This window comes from Xyrauchen texanus, chromosome 2 (genome assembly GCF_025860055.1).
Source record: "Xyrauchen texanus isolate HMW12.3.18 chromosome 2, RBS_HiC_50CHRs, whole genome shotgun sequence".
Lineage (NCBI taxonomy): Eukaryota > Metazoa > Chordata > Actinopteri > Cypriniformes > Catostomidae > Xyrauchen > Xyrauchen texanus.
In genome coordinates this window covers 10,084,657-10,108,761 of record NC_068277.1, presented here as the reverse complement: position 1 = coordinate 10,108,761, position 24,105 = coordinate 10,084,657, and the positions used below count along the sequence as shown (strand labels likewise).

General features: G+C 39.8%; 1 protein-coding gene across 12 annotated transcripts in view; it reads right to left on the bottom strand.

Annotated features, from left to right (window-relative positions):
- Nucleotides 1–23,714, bottom strand: part of LOC127660145 (inositol 1,4,5-triphosphate receptor associated 1-like) — a 42,511-nt gene extending 18,797 nt beyond the window's left edge. For 3 of the 12 annotated variants that reach the window (XM_052150315.1, XM_052150307.1, XM_052150325.1), the window contains exons 1-9: nt 11,269–12,119; nt 9,002–9,481; nt 6,799–7,019; nt 5,355–5,461; nt 5,012–5,076; nt 3,775–3,948; nt 3,018–3,092; nt 2,864–2,919; nt 2,519–2,575 (exon numbers count right to left, since the gene is read on the bottom strand). In XM_052150315.1, the coding sequence (XP_052006275.1) occupies nt 2,519–2,575; nt 2,864–2,919; nt 3,018–3,092; nt 3,775–3,948; nt 5,012–5,076; nt 5,355–5,461; nt 6,799–6,870 (606 nt within the window). In that variant the 5' untranslated portion in view covers nt 6,871–7,019; nt 9,002–9,481; nt 11,269–12,119. Of the gene's footprint in view, nt 1–2,518; nt 2,576–2,863; nt 2,920–3,017; nt 3,093–3,774; nt 3,949–5,011; nt 5,077–5,354; nt 5,462–6,798; nt 7,020–9,001; nt 12,231–12,759; nt 12,847–18,218; nt 18,387–23,643 lie in introns of those variants that run through there. The other 9 variants (XM_052150331.1, XM_052150299.1, XM_052150290.1 and 6 more) reach the window with 8 other exon arrangements.
- Between the last annotated feature and the right edge of the window lie 391 nt (nt 23,715–24,105).

Below are 24,105 nucleotides of genomic sequence, written 5' to 3'. Positions count from 1 at the left end.
AACATTGTTACTGGGGGCCTGGGTAGCTCAGCGAGTAAAGACGCTGACTACCACACCTGGAGTCGCAAGTTCGAATCCAGGGCGTGTTGAGTGACTCCAGCCAGGTCTCCTAAGCAACCAAATTGGCCCGGTTGCTAGGGAGTGTAGAGTCACATGGGGTAACCTCCTCGTGGTCGCTATAATGTGGTTCTCGCTCTCAGTGGGGCGTGTGGTATGTTGTGTGTGGATGCTGCAGAGAACAGTGTGAAGCCTCCACACACGCTATGTCTCCATGGTAACGCGCTCAACAAGCCACATGATAAGATGCGCGGATTGAAGGTCTCAGACGCGGAGGCAACTGAGATTCGTCCTCCGCCACCCAGATTGAGGCGAGTCACTACGCCACCACGAGGGCTTAAAGCGCGTTGGGAATCGGCATACCAAATTGGGGAGCAAAGGGGAGAATATTAAAATAATTAAATAAATAAATAACATTGTTAGTAGTGCAAATGCCCATACCTGACATAAACAACTGAATTACTAATGAACTTGTAAAAATGCTAATTTCTGATATCTGGAATTTGGTTTTCACTTGTGGCAATGTTAATTTTAGATATCTGAAAATGGATTGCAGATGTAATTAAATTGAAGTGTAATTAAAGATATCTTAAAAGGAGAGGTAGACCGTTATATCGGCTTTACAGATTAATCGGTGCCGATAGTTGCATTTTGGAAATATCACTTATCAGCAAAAATCAATTTTTTTTTTATTCTTCCATGTTTTTCTGTGGCCGGCCCAAGAGTATTCTACATTTAACAGTATAACAGCAGTCTCTAGAGGTAATCATTGACATCTCATGGGGATTTGCTACAGTATATTTAAATCTATATCTAATGCCCTATTTGGACGGGATTAGTTTTATATGTGTACGTGGGGTAATGTAACAATTACCAGAGATTCTCAGGCATTTTTATCCAGTGCGAATTGGTTATGTCAGCAATTTTTCCACACCTATTCCGGACTGCACTTTTCCGTGGCGACTTTAAAACGCCCTGTAAAAATAACCCCTGGTAATATTAATACAATATTAAGCCAAGTCTCCTTAAAAGAGCCCCTTGTGTTTTGGAATTGTTTACAGTTAAAAGTCCCACATTATGCACCAAAGCTTCTTTTCGTTCTGATTACTATTGGGATTTTGCTTTTAACAATTAACTGCAACTGTTATCTTATTTATTTTGGACTCTTGTAGCCTATATGTCTATTGATTAATCAGTTATCAGCCTTTTTCACAAACTTGACTAATCATCAGCAAAATCCACTATCGGTCGACCTCTCCTTAAGGGCATTCTTACTAGTTACAACCACATTACAGATCTCTGAAATGAACACTGCCACAAGAGGCAATTTCCAACCAAATTCCAGATATCAAAAATGTGCATTTTTATTAGTTGTGCATCTGTGATCTGATACATCACCTACTTCAAACCAGCAACACAAAGAGACTCTTTCAGCTGTTTTTAATGGCAGAGAATGCCCCTTAAATACAGACAGATCTGTTTGAAGGCATTATAAAAGCTGACGCACGCACTTGTGATCGCACATGCCTGTGATTGCACATTAATTAAATTCCATATTAATGCAGCACATTACTAAGTTGCTTGGCAACTGTAAAAAACCTAGTTAAACTAAAGAACTATATTTCAGTCAAGACAGAATTAGCATGTGAATGTGGGGAAGACATATTGATAGTGGTCTTGGCGGACTAGATCTGCTATGCTGCTGCTGCTGCTGTAGAGCAAGTACAGAGACTTGCTACAGCTAGAAATTACACATGCATACCGAGTTAGCATGTGGACATGCTGTTGCACAATTAGACACAATACAAGACATGCTGCATCGAAAATGTTTTACATGCTGCTGTACAAATAAACATTGCAAACAGTTCAGATAGAAGATCTAGGCATGCATAAGCTGGGGTGGAAGTGGGTTTCAGAGAAAAAGCTATCGCAGTGCACTGCAGAGAAACCAGCTTATGTGCAAAACTGAGCCATTAAAATGTTAGAGAAAGAGAGTGAGACGCAAGTTGATTGGCTACCTGATAACAAGTCAGAGGACCAATCAGCTTACACCATGCGAGCTGATTGGCTTAACATGTCACATGTGAGTCGACTGCAACAGATAACAAGTCTAAGAACCTGTCAGCTTTCGCCACATAGAGTTGCATGGCTGAACTTCGGTTATTATTAGCTACTATTTTGATTATGTTGATGAATAAATGTAACTGTTCATTGTTGTCTTTTATCATATTGCTGTTATCGCTGCTTTATAAAAGCAATAAGCAACTCAAGCCCATATGTTACATTTATCTTTCCACATTTAAGGGTGTTTTAGTCATTCTGCTACACATTGTGCCCAAGAATCATCTGTGAAATCACTGCAATGTATGGCCATTCATTGCTTTTGGCTTTAGTGCTTGGAAGAGGAAGGATCGAAATGAGAAACAAAGGAAAAAGGTATTTTAAGGGCTGTTATACAAACCTGCTGTTCTAGTTTACTTGTGTCCCCATGGTCATGGGTTGAAGGCACCTCCAAACGCTAACCACATACACAAACAAAATTTATTTCCACTAATTCTCTTTTTCATATTTTTCATGCAGCATATTGTAGAGTTTGTATAAACTGTACTGCCCGCTTAAGATGGTTTGCTGGTCTTAGCTGGTTTAAGATGGTCTCCCACTCTGGCAAGCTGGTCTAGTTGGTCTCCAGCCAGACCAGCTAAAAAGTGCCCAAAACCCCTCTAAAACAAGCTGGCCTGACCAGCCTGTTCAAGCTGGGAGACCAGCTAAGACCAGCCAACCAGATATATTATTTAATGTCACTCACCTGAGTTGTGTGGGGGAATTTGGGACTTGCAGGAGGAGTTGTGGTGACCTCAGGACCTGGTGGACCAAAACAGTAAAACCATTCAGTAAAAATAATAATAATAAAAACTCTGCAGGCAAACTTGTGACTGAAATCAGACAGCATGGTACTGTACCTAGCAGTGCAGAGAGTGAACTGCTTCTGGATGGGATGGGGGAGGAGCATGGCGTTGGGTTCGGCGTGAGGGCTGCTACCGAAATGCATTGTTATCCATTTTTGGACATGTATAAAACATCACTGTTTAGAACGTTGGATATCTCTTCTCTTTATCTCTAACAACAAGCTGTGAATACGCTCAGGTCAGTATGCTGTAGTGTGCGTGTAGTATACAGGAAGACATTGACACGATGTTACAGTCTGATAAGCAAGGAAGTTGCAAGTGCTTAAACAACAAGCTGCTTCTGAAATAAACATTTCAAGATCCCACCAAAAACAATAACATTTATCGCTACAAGAAATGTTTCTTGGTTGTTAATACATAAATACAATTTGGTTGGTATAGCGTTGCTAGGTTATTTCTAGGTTGTTCTGGGTGTCTGCTAGAGTGTTGCTTAAGAGCCCTTCCTTCTATGATATTGTTCCCTAGATAGCTTGGTTTTCTCTTTTAATGCAAGTTTATGGGCCTCTTTGTCTGTCCCCTGGGAGAAGTCTGTTTTCTTAGAACAGTAATAACACATCTCTACTCAAAAAGCCACATGATTTCAGGTATCATTCATGTTTATAGTACAAACTTCCAAAGTGCTTAAGTTATGCGACAAAGTTTTGGGCAGATACATAATAATAATAAGTGATAGCAACAGTGATGTTTGCTAAAGATAGGTCTAGTTGAACTAGTCTTAGATAGATAGCAGATAGTAGGATTGCTGTTGTACCTGTAGGAGACTCAGTAAGACTGCAGGTGGATCGCCTGCCCCTACGTTGCAGGAAGCGATCGCTGACTTTCTTGGCCTCCTCTAGAAGCTCTAGATTCATCTGACGGTCCTCTACAGATAACTGCAGCTCAGGAAGTTGATCCTTGACCAGATCGATCATGTGTCCCTCATTATCTTAAACACAAACACACACAAACTAAGCACGGTTGTAATATACGGCAATCCCACCACAACCCCCTTAAGCTTCTCAAGTACATTTATTTTAAGGATTTATTTGTTTTTTTTTAGCTGGAAGAAAGTCTCACTAGAGGGGAAAAAAAGACAGAATTCCTTATAAAATATAATTGCGACTGGTAACAAATGCATCTAATGGCTGGAAATTTCATTTTACCTTGACATAATGCTTAATCTTCACATGGCAACTATTTCTGATGTTCCAAACTTCCACATAGTTTACACAACAACATCTTCGATCGTTTGTGGATTCTGATAATACAAATCTATTATTTGTAGCTTTCTATATGATGCTACAGGCTACATTGGTTAGTATTTCTCATATAAGCATCCTTTATTCTTCTAGCTGAATAATTTTTTTGTTGTTGCTATAGATCATCAAAGGCGCCTCCTTTTCAGTCATAACAATATAAAAGGCACTCTGTCTGCTCATATGAATGTCACGAATCATAAGGAAAGTGTTTCACTATACCTGTTGTTCAAACTCTCCTCAGATCGCTTCATTTATAAGCATAAATCTTTTCCAACTAATTAGACCAAATATAAAATGAAACAAATGACAATAAAATGCAAAGTAATATCTTCAGTAATCAAAATACTTTCTGAAAGTAACTGTATTCTGATGACAAACTATTTAAATTGTAACCGTAGTGGAATACTGTAAAGGGATAAAAGGGGAAGGAGGAGGTGAGAACCGGCTTGATAATATAAATAATATTTAATAATAAACCAAAAGACAAACACACACACAGGGGTCGGGCAGCTGCCCGTAAATCTCTCTCTCTGTCGCACTGCCGTCTCCAGTCGGCCTTTATCCCACTCGAGGGCTAATTAGCCTGATTAGGGGCTGGGTGTGTAGCATCACGACCCGGCCCGGCCCCGCCCCACCCTCCGCCCTGTCACAAATACATTTACTCATATTTCCACTAGTGGTCTCATACTTCTGGACCCACTGTATTTCAAAACAGTATGTGGAAACATTTAAGGATGTAGTTGAACATACCCAATGTGGTGATTGGATTCAAGGATGCAGAGTTTCGGGAGAGGCGATGTCTGGGGCTATGTGGTCTGACACACATTAAAAACAAACATTATAAGGAAACATTCTCAACATAATTGAACAGATTAACATTCGGCTAAACTGAAAGTGAAAAGAAACACAGTCATACGGATTTTAAACAACATCAGGGTGAGTAAATGAATCCTTATTTTTGGGTGAACTGTTCATTTAATAATTAACTTTATTATAAATCGTATAAATCTTGAATTTATAATCAATTTAATTTTAAGGACTCATTTAAAAGTTTGCTATTTGTTTGGAATGTACTTCAATGGATCTCAGACACCTTGATTTATCTAGAGGACAGGGCTCCTGCTTGCTGACTTGTCTTTGAAGTACAATGGCTGGTGGAGTCATGGTTACAGTTACCACCTTGCTTTCAACTGGTGCATACTGTAAAAGAAACACAAGTTTGCTTCACTGGTTAGCTGCAATATTTGGGCCACATTCTTGGAGAGTACTGAGGCTTAGGCTTTTAATTTTGCATCACATGTTGTTTATTCAGCAGAGCTCAAATACTTTGCTAAATGTCCATGTTCAGTTAATTCAGAAATATGTGCTCATCTGTTTCCCCACCCCTTTTTTTGGACTCACTGTAAACTTAGATGTTTTCTGTAACTATGAGTGTATAGTGTACATAAGAAACACATATTAGTAAACTTAAAAGCAGTTAAGAGCAGAACTTTTTTTTGTTTTTGGCACCATTCTGAGTAAATTCTAGAGATTGTTGTGCTTGAAAATCCCAGGAGATCAGCAGTTACAGAAATACACAAATCAGCCCACCTGGCACCAACAATCATGGAGTGGTTTGAGATCACATTTTTTCCCCCATTTTGATGGTTGATGTGAACACTAACTGAAGTTCCTGACCCATATCTGTGTGATTTTATGCTCTGCACTGCTGCCACATGATTGGCTGATTAGATAATCGCATGGATGATTGTTGGTGCCAGACGGGCTGGTTTGAGTATTTCTGTAACTGTTGATCTCCTGGCATTTTCAACAAAGAACATTCTCTAGAATTTACTCAGAATGGTGACAAAAACAAAAAACATCCAGAGAATGGCAGATCTGTGGACAGAAATAGATGAGAGAAGTCAACGGAGAATGGCCAGACTGGTTCGAACTGACAAAGTCTACGGTAACTCAGATAACCGCTCCGTAAAATTGTGGTGAGAAGGAATAATATCTCAGAAAGCTACTCTGAGATGCGGGTTGGTGCAGTTTTGGTGGCATGAGGGGGACCTACACAATATTAGGCAGGTGGTTTTAATGTTGTGGCTGATCAGTGTGTGTATATATATATATATATATATATATATATATATATATATATATACATATATACATATATGTATTCATATTCTAAAATTTGCCATAAAAAATTGGTTTGGATGATATCCGAATCTTAAATTCCTATAAAAACTTCTAAAAAGCTAGATCGGAATTTTGTCCAATGGAAAAAGATCAAACAATTGGTGAATTAATTGGTAAATTGGTGTTTGGTAAACAACACACAGCCCCAATTCGAATTTGGTTTGCCTATCGCAAAACTCCACCTCAGAATGTATTGGAGAACATGCATGCATCAGTCAGGGTGAGTCTACGACAAGACATAAAGACAAAAAATGTTATACCACACAGCTTTAGAGTGTCAAATTACTCTTGTTATACATTTCTTAAAGTAAAACTGGACCTTTGCCCAATCTAAAAGATATAGATTGACTCACAGTGGAGGGTGAGCTGGACGTACTCTCGAGCTCTTCTGGAGAGTCCTCCTCTTCCTCAGGTAGGGTGGGCATGGCAGGGGTGAGAGGGGGCAGAGAGCGTGTGGGGGAAGATTAAAGGGCTGACAGACTATTGTTGTTGCAACACTATGAGCTTTCTTTAGAGAAGTATGTTCACCCTGTGAATCTATGGATTGGCATGTATCAGAAGTGTCCTCTTGGTCCTGTATAGAGAACAAACACACATAACATACAGTCTAGTACATGTATATGGAAATTGTGCAGTCCCTTACAAATATGCTGTGGTGGTACCATGGTCCACAGATGGTAATACCATGGTGCTAAATGATATACTATATTCATATCATGGTTTTGAATGGTACATGGTAAAAATACAGATGGAACGTATAAACAAAACGAACTTTGATTGGTCATTTATATTTCTCAGATGGGCCCTAACATGAAAGCAGGTGACTCTCAGCCTGTCATTGCTAAAAAGGGATGGTTCACATAAAAATGTTAATTCTCTCATCATTTACTCACCCTCATGCCATCCCATATGTGCAGAACACAAATGAAGGTTTTAAGAAGAATATCTCAGCTCTGTAGGTCCATAAAAGTCAAGTGAATGGTAGCAAGAACCTTGAAAGTCCAAAAAGTATATAAAGGCAGCATAAAGGTAATCCATAAGACACCAGTGGTTAAATCCATATCTTCAGAAGCGATATGATAGGTGTGGGTGAAAAATAGAGCAATAGTATAAAGTAATGCTTTCTTATAATTCTCCACATTCTGATTGATCTGAAGTGATAGTGTAGATTTATAGTAAAATAAGGATTTAAATATTGACCTGTTTCTCACCCAAAGTGATTGCATTGATTAAGAAGACATAGATTAAACCACTGGAGATTACTTTCATGCTTTATATTCTTTTTGGAGCTTCAAAGTTCTGCCCACCTTTCACTTGCATTGTATGGACCGACATAGCTGAGATATTCTTCTAAACATCTTTGTGTTCTGCAGAAGAAAGAAGGACATGAACATCTGGCATGAAACTATTCCTTTAAGAAACTAAATCAGCCTCACAGAAAAATACAAAAAATACCAAATATTGACAAATTTTTGGGCCTCGGTAAAAGTCTTTCAGGCTGTTCTGACTTAGTATGATTTATTTTTTGAACTGATCAGACATATGTTTTTTTTCAGTGAACAACAAAGTATCAAAACTGTAAAACATCCATCCATATCCATCCTATCTGTCTAGCAGCCACCCAAAACACCCTAGCAACTGTATAGCAACCAATTCTAACCCCTTAGTGATCACTCAGAACATATTGGCAACTGCTTAGTAACTAACTATGAATCATCTAAAACACTGTAACAACTGTCTAGCAACCACTCATAGCGATTTTATCCGTTCTGGAACTTCCACCAATACATAAACTTAGTATGATTTATTTTTTGAACTGATCAGATATATGGTTTTTCCATAGTGAACAACAAAGTATCAAAACTGTAAAACATCCATCCATATCCATCCTATCTGTCTAGCAGCCACCCAAAACACCCTAGCAACCAATTCTAACCCCTTAGTGACCACTCAGAACATATTGGCAACTGCTTAGTAACTAACTAGGAATCATCTAAAACACTGTAACAACTGTCTAGCAACCACTCATAGTGATTTTATCCGTTCTGGAACTTCCACCAATACATAAACATCAAACTTTTTAAACTTTTAGACAAGACTTTGTTACCATTCAAAGACCTCTAATGAGCAATCGCTGCCATTCACCTGCATTTAAAAATATGTGTGCATCATTAATTAATCAAATCATAATGGTGCTGTTTCAACTGTATAAAGTTGTACAGTTGGGGCATGTGCAGAAGTGGCGATCGTCTGCCGTTGAGAGTGTTCTGTGACCGCTATCGGCCCATCAATAACACATAACGTATGGAGAATGGCAGTTGGTGGACCTTTTGGTGTGGCTTAGGCATGTACACAGGGACACCACGTGATGGCATTGGTCTCAGGTCTGTTTTTATTTGAGTAGTTATTAGAGTTTTTCAATAGCATTAATCAGGAGTAAATTATTATTTCATCAACAAATACCATATATTCCAGATGAGATCTTTGTGAACAGGGAATCACTATCATACACAATGACATGGTTCAAAAAACTGTTTGATCATGGACATAACTCACCCTTGGAGTGTTGGAGAGATCAGAGGCTTGGACACTTTGGTGTATCTGAGTTACTTGTTTTTGGTTCCTCTGGATTCTCTCTGTTCCCTGTCCCTGTTTGACTCTTTCCACTGTGCTCAGATTCCTCTTGACTCCTCCCACTGCAACCTGACTCTTGACACTTTCCCAGTATCCTCTGATTCTACTTGGCTTCCCGCTGATTAATCGGATGCATGGTTATCCCAACCGCTCTCTGATGTGAAGGGCCGTTCTTCATACAAAAGTTTTAAGGTCTCAGTCCTTCCAATATACTCCAAATTCCTGCTTTGGCTCTTTACAGAACTTTCTGTTTGTCCTATAGTGTTTTGTTTCCCAGGTTCTGGATGCCTGGTGTCCTCTTTATTTGGACTTCTCCTAAAAGTTTCCTCGTTTGCAGCTAAGGTCCTTCCACTGCCATTTGACTTTGATAAGAAGCTCTCATTGCTTGTTGACAGATCTGACCTAAATGGAAAAAAATGGGAAGTTTACACAAAGCGTCACTTGAGAGAATCTACCATACTGTAAAACAGAACAATACAACACAATAATTAAAATACTGCATATCAATACAATACAAATAGATGTACACTGGCAGCCAAAATTCTGTAATAATGTACAGATTCTGATCTTATGGGAAGAAATTGGAACTTTTATTCACCAAAGTGGCATTCAACTGATCACAATGTACAGTCAGGACATTAATAACATGAAAAATTACTAACTTCTTAAACTACTTCAAAGAGTTCTCATCAAAAAAATCCTCCACGTGCAACAATGACAGCTTTGCAGATCCTTGACATTCTAGCTATCAGTTTGGCCAGATACTCAGGTGCCCACCCCACGCGTCCTGTAGCACTTGCCATAGATGTGGCTGTCTTGTCGGGCACTTCTCACGCACCGTACAGTCTAGCTGATCCCACAAAACCTTAATAGGGTTAAGATCCATAACACTCATTTCCAGTTATCTGTTGTCCAATGTTTCTTTGCCCACTCTCGGGCAGGAGGCTTTTCTTTTCTTATTTTCTGTTTCAAAAGTGGCTTTTTCTTTGCAATTTTTCCCATAAGGCCGGCACCCCTGAGTCTTCTCTTTACTGTTGTACATGAAACTGGTGTTGAGCGGGTAGAATTCAATGAAGCTGTCAGCTGAGGACATGTGAGGCGTCTATTTCTCAAACTAGAGACTCTGATGTACTTATCCTCTTGTTTAGTTGTACATCTGGCCTTCCACATCTCTTTCTGTCCTTGTTAGAGCCAGTTGTCCTTTGTCTTTGAAGACTGTAGTGTACACGTTTGAAATCTTCAGTTTTTTGCCAATTTCAAGTATTGTATAGCCTTCATTCCTCACAACGATGATTGACTGACGAGTTTCTAGAGAAAGCTGTACTTTTTGCCATTTTTGACATAATATTGACATTAAACAAAAAGTTAAGCTTCATTTAACAAACCAACTAGCTTTCATCACTGTTTGATTTTGGCAAGTGATTTTCTAGTAATAAATTAGCAATTAAGCATGATTACTCAAGGATAAGGTGTTGGTGTGATGGCTGCTGGAAATGAGGAATGTGTAGATTTGATCAAAAATGACTTTTATTTTTCAAATAATGATGGTGCTGTTTCTTTACATCAGTAATGTCTGACATTTTGGGATCAGCTGAATGCCACTTTGGTGAATTAAAGTACCAATTTCCTTCTGAAACAGCAAAATCTGTACCTAATTCCAAACTTATGGCCGCCAGTGTGTACATTTTCCAAATAAATGTGAGTTGAACTTGCACATGCAAAAGTAACTGCCCCAATGCTAGGGTGTTCTGAGTGGTAGCTAGGAGGTTGCTAGGTTATTGCTTACTGACAAATCAAAAGAGCCCACCATAAAGTCCCTAGATATGGCTTGGGTCCCTCCTTCAATATAAGCCTATGGGTATTTTGCAAGCACCAATTATGAATGTGTAGCATATATATATACAATTAGTATTAGTCTGTTATAGCGGAAAGACATTTCCTATTGCATTACCCAAGAAAAATGTGTCCTTGTTCAAATTTGACAGGTGGGACTTTCAGTGCACATTAAAAGGGTTTTTACATGTACCATTTCTGAGTCAATGTGATTTATAAGGGACATGCTGGATGACAATATAAACTGTGGAGATTCTGCACAGTCTCACCTCATGCTGGATCGTCTTTGTGTGAGGATTTAACATAAACACACACAAGCCTTGTCCTGTAAGAAGGCAAAGAATGTAAACACTTACCCCTCTACATTCTCCTATGTGTGATGTGGTGTGAACTGCTCACAGGCTGGGCCGAGAAAAGGCTCCGGTACGGGTCTGTGAGGGGTGGCAGACTTACTCTCAATACAGTTCAAAACAAGAGTCTGATGGCTAATCAGCCCAACTGGTGGAGGGTCTAATGAAGAGGAACCAATTAAAAAAAAAAGATATGTCTCTCTCATTGCAACTGAACTCACAAAAAGACGCTTATTTGGATGAAAAATAGATATCAGGAAAGTATTTAATAAAAGAATATTCTGGGTTAAATGCAACTAAAGGTTGAAGTGTTCCTTAAATTGTGCAAAAGAACAAAAAATGTGGTTACGTAATAAACTTACAACAGGCCTAGCACTCAGCTTTTCCAAATAGGTATAGAGGCGGACACATGCAGTTTAGATTTTTTTGTTAAAGCACATAGGCCTATAGCTACATTAATTCATCAGCTAAAACTTTTTGTACTTTGAACAGTAAAAGTTGTCATGACATGAGCTTAAAGATTGGAAATAGCTTACAGACAAAGTTGATAAGCAATTCCATCCCAACTGTCTCATGCTTACATGTTATTATGGATAAACTGAATAATACCACAATGGACCCAAACCTGAATGTGAGTTTGCCCCTCTCGAAACGACACTGGCTCATAGTTTTCATTCCAATGGTAACACTTTTTTAAATCTATAATTATTTGCTATAAGTGTAAGCGCAGCGTAGTTCTAGCTGAAAGACTAGCAGCTGTACATCATCGCACCATTAGCTAGGTAACTCCTGGCCAATCACATGTATAAATTGCTTTATAAGTCTGCTCACAATCTATCACATTGCTGTTTCAGTGTGCTAACACGGCAACCTCCACCACCCCACCACCACAGGTTGAGTCCCGTCCTGCACCGGGGTAGGCTCCTCACCCCTGCCTCCTATCTCCGGCAGGATATGACGGTTCCAAGTACAACTTCTTCGGACCACCAGACGGGGCTTACGTCAAAGAGAGACATTTCATATTTCATATTCATCAAATAAATGTTATCTAAAACTTTACTCAAGTCTGCGAGTCTTCCTGATAGAACTACCATTACCTTCGCCATACATTAACCAGTATTACATTACTGCGTTAACAATTTGCAAGATTTATGAAAGACTGCATGACTTACAACAGTAAGTTAAACAATGCCAAACAAATATCTATTTGGCAGTTGATTAACCCTCATGCAGCCTGTGACATCAGTTGAAAAGGAAAGGCACTTCAGAGAAATTTGTTCAATTTTGATCAAGAAATTTCAAAGATAAAAAAACAAAATCTTTGAAATAACATGCATTGATAAAATCATGCACAATGAGACCAGGAATGAGGGTTATGAAAGTAAATAGGATCAACTTTCATTTTATTTTGACTTGAAATTGTATTTAACTTGTATTTAATTTCTTTAAATGGATTTAAGATGAGAACATTATTTAAAGATATAATTTAGATATTACCTGCAGATACCAGCACGATTCAGCTGAACAATGATGGTGAACCAGAATCTGGACCTAAGAAGGTTTCATCAATGAGTTTTTGCTGACCTTAAAGAAAAATACACAACACACACATCTTTAAAGATGATTTTAAGAGTAGATAAAGCCCTGGAAAGACCAATATGTCTTTGTGTTATTGTAGGTTTGATATCTCATCAGAAAAGGTCAACACTCAAATAATCTGACATTTAAAAGTGATGATATCGAAAGGATTTCCCTTTGACTGAAAGAGTTCCTATTGGCTGAGCGGAAGAGATAATGATGTTAAAGACACAGTATCAAAACAATCTCCTCGACCTTCTACACAAGACTTGTCAAATCTCAGTGCATCATCTAACAGCTCTTTATATTTGCATGAATTTAATTGGCTTGTTTGAGTCATGTTTTGTGAAACACACTGAGGCTATCACTAGGGACAATGATATAAAAACACCCAGACATTATTTCCTTTTTAAGTTATGGGATTAGTAGCATATTCTGTTAAAAGACACGTATGGGAAGTGTTAACATGAATTGAGTTTCATAGCCCATCAATGTTGTAAAAACAATGCCAATAGTGCAGCAGTAGAAAAGAAAATCACAAATGAGGTCTCTTTAATATCTTAATTGTTTCTCCTAGACAGCATGAGGTTAAAGTCTCCTGTTCGTTAATTACACTAGTAACCTTACATATGTCTCATGGAGATCTCTGATATGTCAGTTAAGCATCAACATTGTCTCAGATGTTTCTCACAAAAATTCCTGAGAAGAAATAAACTAGAATCAAATGAGACAACTGCTGTACATACAGTAAGACTACAGAGCTATAACATTTGATGAGAAATGTTTATATTGAAATCGCTGACGTTTGATTGCAGACTTAGGTATATTAGCAAATTTGAGCACAGCTTGAGACATTGTTGAGATCTCTCCTAAAAATCTGGAGATGAAACATTTGAAATGACGGGGTTCTTGATCTCAGGTGAAAAATCTTGTGACGAGGCAGGCAAGGAATGAGGATCTAAACGCAGCTTTATTAAACTGAAAAACAAACAAGTTATCTCAGAGCAAAAGGAACCGCAAAAGGAACCGCAAAAGGAACCGCAAAAGGAACCGCAAAAGGAACCGCAAAAGGAACCGCAAAAGGAACCGCAAAAGGAACCGCAAAAGGAACCGCAAAAGGAACCGCAAAAGGAACCGCAAAAGGAACCCGGCACAGCACATTCATACATGCAAGAACTGACACAGGAAACAGGGAAACCAAGGGCTTAAATACACAAGGGAACAAACAAGGAAACGAGGAACACCTGGGGAAACAATCAGGGCATGAGAAATAATCAGGGAGAACCAATCAAGGAATAAAACTACAAAACTAACAGGAAACAGGAACTAAACAAGAATTTCAACATAAAAGTACAAAAACAAAAGACAACAGGGAATATGACAAATCTAAATAGAATCAGACTTCAGCAAAAGTCTCCAACTGCTCTCCCATTTCCTCATTACTGTGTAGAAGAACCAATTGCAAGATTTCATTTGTGATCTTTTTTTCCTGCAGATGCTACCCGGGCTCATAGAATCACGTTACGATCCGTACATTTTTGCTAAAAGATTTCTATGTGGCCCATTGAAATTAACACTAGAAGGCTAAAACAACAAGGACTTTTATTTCCTTGCATAAATCACAAGCAAAAGGGCAGATTTTCAGCTCATAAACACTTAATTTTTACACTTTTCCTTGCACAGTGCTATACTATTTTTGAGCAAACTTTGGGTGGATACACATGGATGCATGTTGTATTTTGGCTTCGCTATATGCAATGCATAATTTAAATTAATTTAAACCAACCGATCTCAGTTTAGAAGACTATGGGCTGTGAGTAAACGGTTAAACTTTCAATGCACAGTGAAGTGTGCTGTGAGTCATGTGATCAAACAACATGAAGCTGATCACAGCAGAGATTGTCTTTGGGAGAAATGCCAACAAAACTACACCTGGTTTGAAATCTAATGAAGTTTTTACATTGAAAACATTCATCTTTTCACTCAAATTTCAATGTACATGTTCAGAGTCTATTGTTTCATCTGATATGCCATTTTTTAAATTTGAGCGAGTTATCGCGAACCGCCACACTGCTAAACACAATGTACACTAATGTGTACTTTAGGACATTTTTTCCCCATAGAAATACTATATTTACTGTGCATTGTTATCACGTTGAAAAAAATAGGGCTCATCCAAAAGACTACAAATGTTGCATTCAGAGGCTTTATATTGAGTTAGGATGAAAATAAGGTGCATTTTGAACTGTTCTGAGACCAGTGCACTAGTGCAGACAGACACCACACTGGAGGTTAACTTGTTCATTAAACAGAGAGCAAGGGAACATCCTATAGCTCTCTATGCAGCATAGAGCATTCACTCAGTTCAGTTCAGTTTCAGGCTGCAGATGATGTTTGGACCACTCCAAAGACATGGGACAAATAGTAATAAGTACATAGATTCAGAATTTATAATGTATAATTTAATTTTAACATGGTTGGCAGTGATTGGATGATGCTGGCCATTCCTTTAAATACGAATGAAATATGCTAATTTCTGATTTAATATCGGTTACATCTGAAAAACATGAACAACCAACAATCCTGAAAACATAATAAACAATTTGATTTAAAAAAATCTGACTTTTTATAGCTTGGTGTTATTTAAAATTTCACAACTTAGTTCTGCTGTACATATATGTGGACATCAATTTTAGAACAACTATTTGCTTTAGTATTATTCTTTTTATTATTATTATTATTGAAATTTTGATTAGGTGCTACTAGTTAGAGATCAAAAAGGGAAATGGAAAATGCACACAGCAAACACTCGGACCTCAGGCCCGAGTCAAATGGCATCAAAACACATTTACTATAGCGCATGACTTGTAAGGTGATGCATTTTAACATTTGCATTCAGTTAACTACATTTACAAGCTTGTTCGAGCAGCTCAACTGATAGAATGTTGCACTTGCGATATAAAGGACCGAGATCCGAGTCCTGAAGTGCATGCAAGTCGACATGCGAGTCGAAAGTGTCGTAGAAGCAGCAAAGAATTATGTGTTCGTTTCAGCACTTGTGTTTTTCATCTCACATTTGCTTTTTATGCACTATCAGTTAAGTTTAGGTTTAGGGTAGGGGAGGTATGTTTTGTTAATTTAAACGAAACCATTAGCCTTAAAACCTCAAATGTTTGGGAGAAAATGCTACTCGATTTTACCACCACTTTTTGGACATTTCACCTCAGAATTACCGCTACATGTGTAAGGAGTGTAAGCCACGTAATAATCCTTTTACAAAATTGTCACCAAAGTCACATAATGTTCATGAGATGCTCTGCAAATGACTTGATTTCAGCAGCAGGGAGGCCAGACAGCAGGAGTTCTGCAGCACGTTCCCCCGCTGAGCATGACACATGAATGAATATTGCAGTGCAATCCAATCACCCTGATAATTTCTTGCTGGCAATGAGTCTATGCTTGTGATTTTTCTCGTTCGATACTCCCCCTCTTTCTTGCTCTCTTTCTGGTCAATGTGGATGGTCATCTCATTGACCAGAGCAATTTTTAGGTGGCCTTTGGCTGCCATTACTAAGAAGAGCTCAAGTCTATATAAATCTGGAGAGGACTGAATGTCATATTGGTGCAAGGTCCCTCTGGGTCTCCAATTATTTCACAGTGTTACCTCATGGCAAAACCTCTGACGCAGCTTCATGAGAAAGTGAATGCTCGGGCCTCCCGACCCCCCATCCTTCCTTTATTTGTTATGTAAGACAGATACAGTGTGCCAGATTTTTTTTTTAAGTTAGGTTGTGTGACACACCAAGGAAGTGGTTGTTATTTATTTACTGTAAAAGATGTCACAACCCCAAACTGTATTTGAATCCTTAAACCACACTTTAAAACGTATGAATGTCACTGCGTTAGATGACACAATATCAAACCAATTGGCAACTGCAAACAAACAATGTTATCTTTCTCAGAACTAACCTTTTCTGAGCCATTTTTTTGCAATTACTTCCAACCAACTGGTTTCAAAGTTTTTTTTGTTGTTTTTTTTTTTGTAGATGCAAGTCAGTTCTCTTCAAGTTCACACAGGTGTCCTAACAGAGTAACTACAGATGCAGTTAATCACATAAAATATGGAAATGTTAATATTTTATATACAAAACGTATCCAAATCCTGTTTTGTCCTAATTTTGTATAATAGTATATTTATTAACATTTAAAACCTAAAAACTTATTTTAGTGAAATGTTTTGCCTGCAAAGTGTGCTGGGGTTTGGCGGAATGATCCGCCCCTCCGGCTCGTCATCGTGGCCCCGCCTCTTAGGGCCGCCCTTCAGCCAGGTTGGGCGGAGAAGAGGTGCCTAATTAATAAGCTTTGTTAAGTCAACGGTGAATGAAGCACACCTGATGTGAATAATGCTTCATCACTAAAACGCAGAGCGCACCTCTTCTCGGGGAGTCGGCTTCAAATCTCCATATGGGCACACACGGCGTCCTCTCATGACCAGGACTGGGAGGGTTCGGAGCAGGACGGGATGGTGTGTCGCCGGACCCGTTGATGAGTCGCCGCAGACGGGCTAGATGCCTGGCCGCCTTCCCCTCGCGCTTGCCGCGGGCCTGTGAAGACAGTGATGCCGCCGCTCCTCGCGCTCTGGACCTTCGAGGGGAGCGTGAGCGGCTGACTGACCCAGCCCGTGTCTGGGCTATCCTTTGGACACTCCCTCGAGCCAGTTCAACGCGAGCATGCCAGATTCCCCCTGTATTATGAACACAATTCCCCCTTGGACACTATTACCCTTTTGGAAATGTGTACATTTATTATTGTTTCCAATAAATGCCTCTCCGAGGCTTGACGCCACACCTACTGTGTCTGTCTCTTGCGCACCCTGCTAAACTGGGCTAACTATCTTTAAAATAAATGCCACCTAGTTTAGTATTTGCTATCTAGTGCTTTGACATTCCTACATTAAGTGTGGCTAAATACTTTGGGGGGAATTGTAGCAGGAATTCGCGGGAACATTTATGGAACAGGTGAGCATCATTAAAATCACACCAGCCATAAAGGTCAACTAGGTCAAGGCAGCTGGTTATTTTTATACTTTACAGAAAAGCATGGACTACTAAAGGCTACTTCATTATCACAATCGTTTGTGAGAAAACCGCTTCACAACAACATCTAACTGTGATTTATTCCTGACTCGAATACATTCCTGTGAGTTTTCAAACTGCATGATTTCGAAAAGTCAACACATTTCATACTCGAAACCTACGTCACCCCTCCCTGGACACCATTTCGTGTAAATCCCTTAAAGTACTTGACTCTGCTGCGAGTTCTTGGTCTCATGAGAACATCTCAATCCATGCAAAGAAGAAAACCTGCTCAAACTCTACCTGATTGGCCAACAAGGATGAATGATGCTCAATCAACAGCCCACAACTTCCATCAAAGCTCCCTTTTGTATTTTTGTTGTTGTTATGTTTCGTCAAAGACCCACAATCTTTAGCATTCTCTATTTTCCTCTCCCTGTCTTTTTTTCCCCTCGCACCAGCCTCTCTGTGACTTCTGGGAGCTTTGACCATTTAAGGAGATGGCTTCTTGCGGTTCTCCGGCTGCTATTGCTGTGTGTGTGTGTGTGTGTGTGTGTGTGTGTGTGTGTGTGTGTGTGTGTGTGTGTGTGTGTGTGCGCGCGCGCTATTTTTGCCTGATGCTCCAGTGAGCTGCAGCACAGGCATGAATGTGTCCAGCTTAGCCTGCATGTTTGGACCTCTGCCTCTTTCTGATTTAGATGGGTACTAAAATTGTATGGCCAAACAGTGAACCGATTTAAATTCATGTATCTGGTTAATGACAGTAGGCTAATTAACATTATTTCCTCTGCACTGCAAACAAATTAATTTACTTTGAAAAGTTTGTTTCTTACCTTTATTGGCAAATTGTTTTATTTCTTTACTTGTGTTAAGCATGAATCTCACTAAAATGCTGTTAGATTTATGCTTAAAACAACATTTTGTGTTCTGGGTTCAATACAGCTTAATCAACAGCATTTGTGGGATAATGTTCATTACCACAAAAATGTATTTTGACTTTTCAAAATATAAATTTAGCAAAAATCAAGGTTACAGTGAGGTACTTACAATGGAGGTGAATGGGGCAAATGTTTGGAGGGTTTAAAGGCAGAAATGTGAAGCTTATAATGTCATAAAAGCATTAACATAAATTCTTCTGTTCAAACATGTGTATTATTTGAGCTGTAAAGTTGTTTACATCATCGTTTTTACAGTCATTTTAGGGGATACAGTTGTCAAGTCAATTAAGTTTTAAAATTGCATTTAACTTAACACAGAAAATGTTAGTGAGTTTATCACACTAAAATCATATTAACATGCATATTGTTTACGTCTTGTGGCTTTACTTTTTAAACGGTGAGTATTTTATGGATTAGCTCCATTCACTTAACTTTAACCTGGATTTTTCCATAAAAAAAAAAAAAAAACAAAACAAGGGACAAGTCAAAATTAATATTCGTAGTGATTGGCATTGACACACATATTGTAACCTGGAATATTAATTTAATTCAAAATATATTCTCTGAAAACAAGTCTTAATGTCTTATGCAGTTTTGCTTCTAAAATGTTCTTTCAAATACTGATGAAGAAAATTACTTTTTGATGTGTAATATAAATGAAATGCCACAAGTGCACTTCCACAGAAAAACATCTCCAGTTACACATGTAACCTTGGTTCCCTGAGATGAAGGGAACGAGACATTGCTGTGAGCACTATGGAGAGTGTCCTTCTTCACGAACTTGCTGAAACCTTTATACTGCACAATCACGCCAATCCTCTGATTGGCAATGGTGTCTGAGCCCCACCCCTTCAGGCATGCAGGGGTGGCCTATATAAATGGGTGCTCAGACACAATTTCAACAGCATACAATTAGGTGGCTGTGTTGATTACAGTCGGTAGCCCACCCACAATATGGAATTGGGCTCACCCAATTGAATGTAAGAAGCGCTCTATACAGAGAGGACTTGTGAGGAGATGGATGCCACGTCCAGGTAATAAAATCTCACAAATTTGTTTTGTGAGGACCTTCCTTCTGCCAAACATATGTCCTGTAAGGACACCAGGGCATGGCATGCTGAAATAGTCGCTACATAAACCTTGAGCGTTGACAGTGTAAGACCAGTGTCCAGCCGCTCTTGAAGCAATGTCAAAATCTCAGCAATGTGATGGTTCACCGGGTCTTTACCACATGAAGAGCACCAATTTGAAAACACGCCCATTTAAGTGCATAGAAGCGTCTTGTGAATGGTGCTCTAGCCTGTAAAATAGTGTTCATCACCAACTGAGCCAATTCTGGCTTGTCCGATGTGCTCCGTTCAGGGGACACATATGTAGGTTCCACAGCTCTGGCTGGGGATGCCAAATTGTGCCTTGTGTTTCAGAGAGAAGGTCTCTCCTCAGCGGTGTTTCCCATGGAGGTCCGTCTAATATTTCTATCATCTCTGAAAACCTGATCCAATGGAGGAGGCATTCTGTCATGCTCATTAATTGTGGCGATCCTGGCGATTTATGTATGCCGATACTGTTGTGTTGTCAAAATGAATCATAACGTGGTAATTCAAAATGTCAGAATAAAAATCTCTCAAAGCTAGAAAGACCTGTCCAGGTGCCAAACGTTGGGTGTCCATCGCACACCGTGCCCCAACCTGTGTTGGGTGCATCTGTGTTCACCAATTTTCTTCTGAAATTTGACCCAGCATAACACCATGTTGGTAGAATGCCGGTATTGTCCATGATGCTAGAGCAGCCAGGCAGCAGAAAGTCAACGTGATGCGCATGCACCCAAGGCTCCAGCCGTGATATGGAGCATGTCGCTTTAGCCAGTGGAGAGGTCTCGTGTAACAGACCTAACGGTATGATGGCAACCACAGATTGCAACACCAGTGAAGCGAGATGGCTGGCATACAAACTGAATCATATAACCATGCTTGATCGTTTTTAACACCCAGTCTGATAAGCCAGTGAGGGCTTACCATGCGTTCATGCAGCGGGACAGCTGGCTTATTGATTCACTCGCTATAGGAGATAGAGCGCCACATAGGGAAGAGGTTGAGCATAAATTGTGGGGCGGATGATACGTGTTGAGGAAATGGCCCTTTTTCTGAGATTCAGGTTCCTGATTAACATTATTGGGGAAGAGGGGAGAAACACTGTGTGCCTCGAATCAAGCCTTCTTCGGCACTGGGCTGTAAATGACAGCAAGCTCTGGGCTCCTCTTCACAGAGCTGGGCATGTCAGGAACATTTCTGCTGTCTGGCCAAGGTTTTTCCATCAGCACATTTTTCGCCCTGAGACAGCGGTTGCTTACACTTGGGCCACAGTTTGCGTGGCTTCACAGATGGCTCAGAAGTAGCTTTTGCTGTGCTGTGGCAGAGAGAGATGGATTATTTGCCAGGTACTGACTGGAATTAGATTGGAAGCATGCCGGGAAAGGGGAAGCGCTACTTCTCTTTGACAGAAAGTGTTTCATCGCTTGAGGCTGCTTTTGCAGTGCGATGAAGCGTTCTGAAAAGCCTTTCACAGTGTTGCCAAAGAGACCATCAAGCCACACCTGGGTCTCAAGGCGGGAGGCTTTCTCTGCATCAAGCACCTCTGTGAGAGTTAGCCAAATATGCCGGTCCAGATCCACCAGGTTGCTCATTGCTTTGCCGATGGTCTGAGCGGTAGCTTTCATGGATCACAGTGCCAAATCTATTGCAGTGTGGCACTCTTCTGGATTGGGGCCTTGCTCATCCATATGTTTGAGGAGCTTAGCTTGAAAAATCTGGAGCACATGCTGTGGAGTGCTGAAGCAGCTTGGCCCACTGCTCTTCCAGGCAAGGCAGATGTCAGTTGACATGGCCCTCGCAAGGATGCAAAGTAGCTCCTTGTTTGTGGCATGTGCACATTATTCACCCTCGCTGGGGGAAGGGGTGGCAACATCCTCCATGGCCACTCACCTGAAGCTGTGAGTAACACAGCATCATTCCCATCATCAGAGCCACCAAACATTACGTGCACTCCAATAGAGGGCTGGAGCTCATCACGTGGATATTGCACAGATGAGGACGTTAGATTGGAAGTGCGGGGGGCACGCAGGGCGCCAGCATGAGGTCCTCCTCTAATTCTTCCAGCTCAACTTCACTGCCCCGCCAGACCTCCTCATGTGGTCCCTCTGGACCTAACACAGAAGAGGCAGTGGGAGGGCATGAGAGGCAGAATCTTCCCTCAGAACGAGGTCAATCCTAGAGCGCAACGTCCGGAGATTCATGCTCTTGCAGTGAGGGCAGTCTGCCTCCATGAGATCTACTTGTGAGTGGGCCCAGGCAGTGAACACATCTCTCATGCTCATCAGGTGGCAGGATGTGCTTTCCCATAGGGAACACTTGCGGAACGACATCTTTAAAAAGACACATATCACGCAAGCGGCTCTATATTGTATGTACACTGGCGGACAAAAGTTTGGAATAATGTTCAGATTTTGCTATTATGGAACTGTAAGGACAGTAATAACATGAAATATTTCAGAACACAAGGGAGCGGTAAGTCTCTCAGTAAGCCTGCTTATATAGGCTAACTGCGTGCCTGAAGGGGTGGGGCTCAGAGACCATTGCCAATCAGAGGACTTGCGTGATCATATAAGGGTTTCAGTAAGGTCGTGGAGAAGGACACTCTCCATAGTGCTTACAGCAATGTCGAGTGCACTGAATCGAAAGGGAACATGACAATATAGAGGAAGTGATGATGTTTTTCATAGCTGTCTAAATATGCAAATTCTGGTTGGCATCCAACTAGCCATGTTAAACCAACCACTATGTTAAGGCTCAGTGCTTTGACTACAGTATAAAAAGTAAAACTATGCAGCTGTTACCTTAAAGGGGTTGTTTACCCAATTCTGTCATTATCCAGCCACCCTCATATTGTTCCAAACACATCTGACTTTGTTCAGGTAAACACAAAAGGAGATGTTAGGCACAATGGGAGGCGCTATAGCATCAGTTACCATCTACTTCTCTTAGCATCTTTTTTTCATACAGTGAAATTAAATGGTTACTTAGGCTAACTATCCCCATTTGTGTTGCACAGAAGAAAGAAAGTGATGTGGGTTTGAAAAATATGATGGTGAGTAAATGATGGCCGAATTTCATTTCATTTTTGGGTGAACTATTACTTTAAGGATCTATTTCTACCTGATCTGACCCTTAAAAATTACTTTTATTAGCATAACCTAAGATAGTTAGTTTGATTATATACTATTTTTGCCTTGATTAAAGCCATTTAATTTAGCTGTTACAACATGAAGCACATTTTAAGCAACCGAAAACGTGCATAAATTATGCCACAATAAAGTACATTTAATCATGTTTAACAATGTCACCAAAACATAAACATTACTAGATTTTGACATTTTCTGAAGAAAATTTGAGCGATGCAAAACTTGATGCTAGGATGTTCTGAAGACATTGCTATGCAGATGCTAAAGTGTTCGCAGTGTTTTTAGTGCATTGCTATGAGTGGTCGCTAGGGAATCTACTGCAATGATATTCACATATTTTTAAGTGTAACATAGTGTATATACTTTTGGGACCACTGTAGCAGGTAACGGAGTAAGCACCAATACTCAAAGAGACATGTAATGTGTTTTTGAGGTACTGTGAAATTCTTTTTATATTAATAGTAAAAAAAATACAAAATAGACAGTTGATATAGACAATAATAATAATAATTAAAAAACATTACAACTAATAAAGTAGCATATTTCCTTTTACCTTGTTGCTGTAGTCCTCTGCTCTCGCGCACAGAAGCGAGCTACCTGTTTGAAAGCATCACATAGACATCCAGGCTTATTTGCAAGTCTCTGGTCTGACATGCAAATACACAAGTTTTAAATGCACATAAAACTGTTGGCCATCTAATGCATGATGCACCGTAGGAGGCGTAGCACTTGATTGACAGTAATGAGTTTTCAATACTTCCTTTAGACTGTGATCTTCCTCCCTTTCTCTCTCATTCTCCAACTCTGCCTCCATATCTAAGGGCAACAAAAACCTGGCAACCATTACATGAGGCAAACTAAGGTACCTGACCTAGACAAAGTAATTTTGAGAGGCAAAGCTGAATATAAAGAAATCGAACATAATACTACATTGCCTGTTTTCAAAAAGAGAAACTTTCATCAATGATTACAAAATGGTTTTAAACAGACCACAAGACCTAAATGCTTGCTCAAA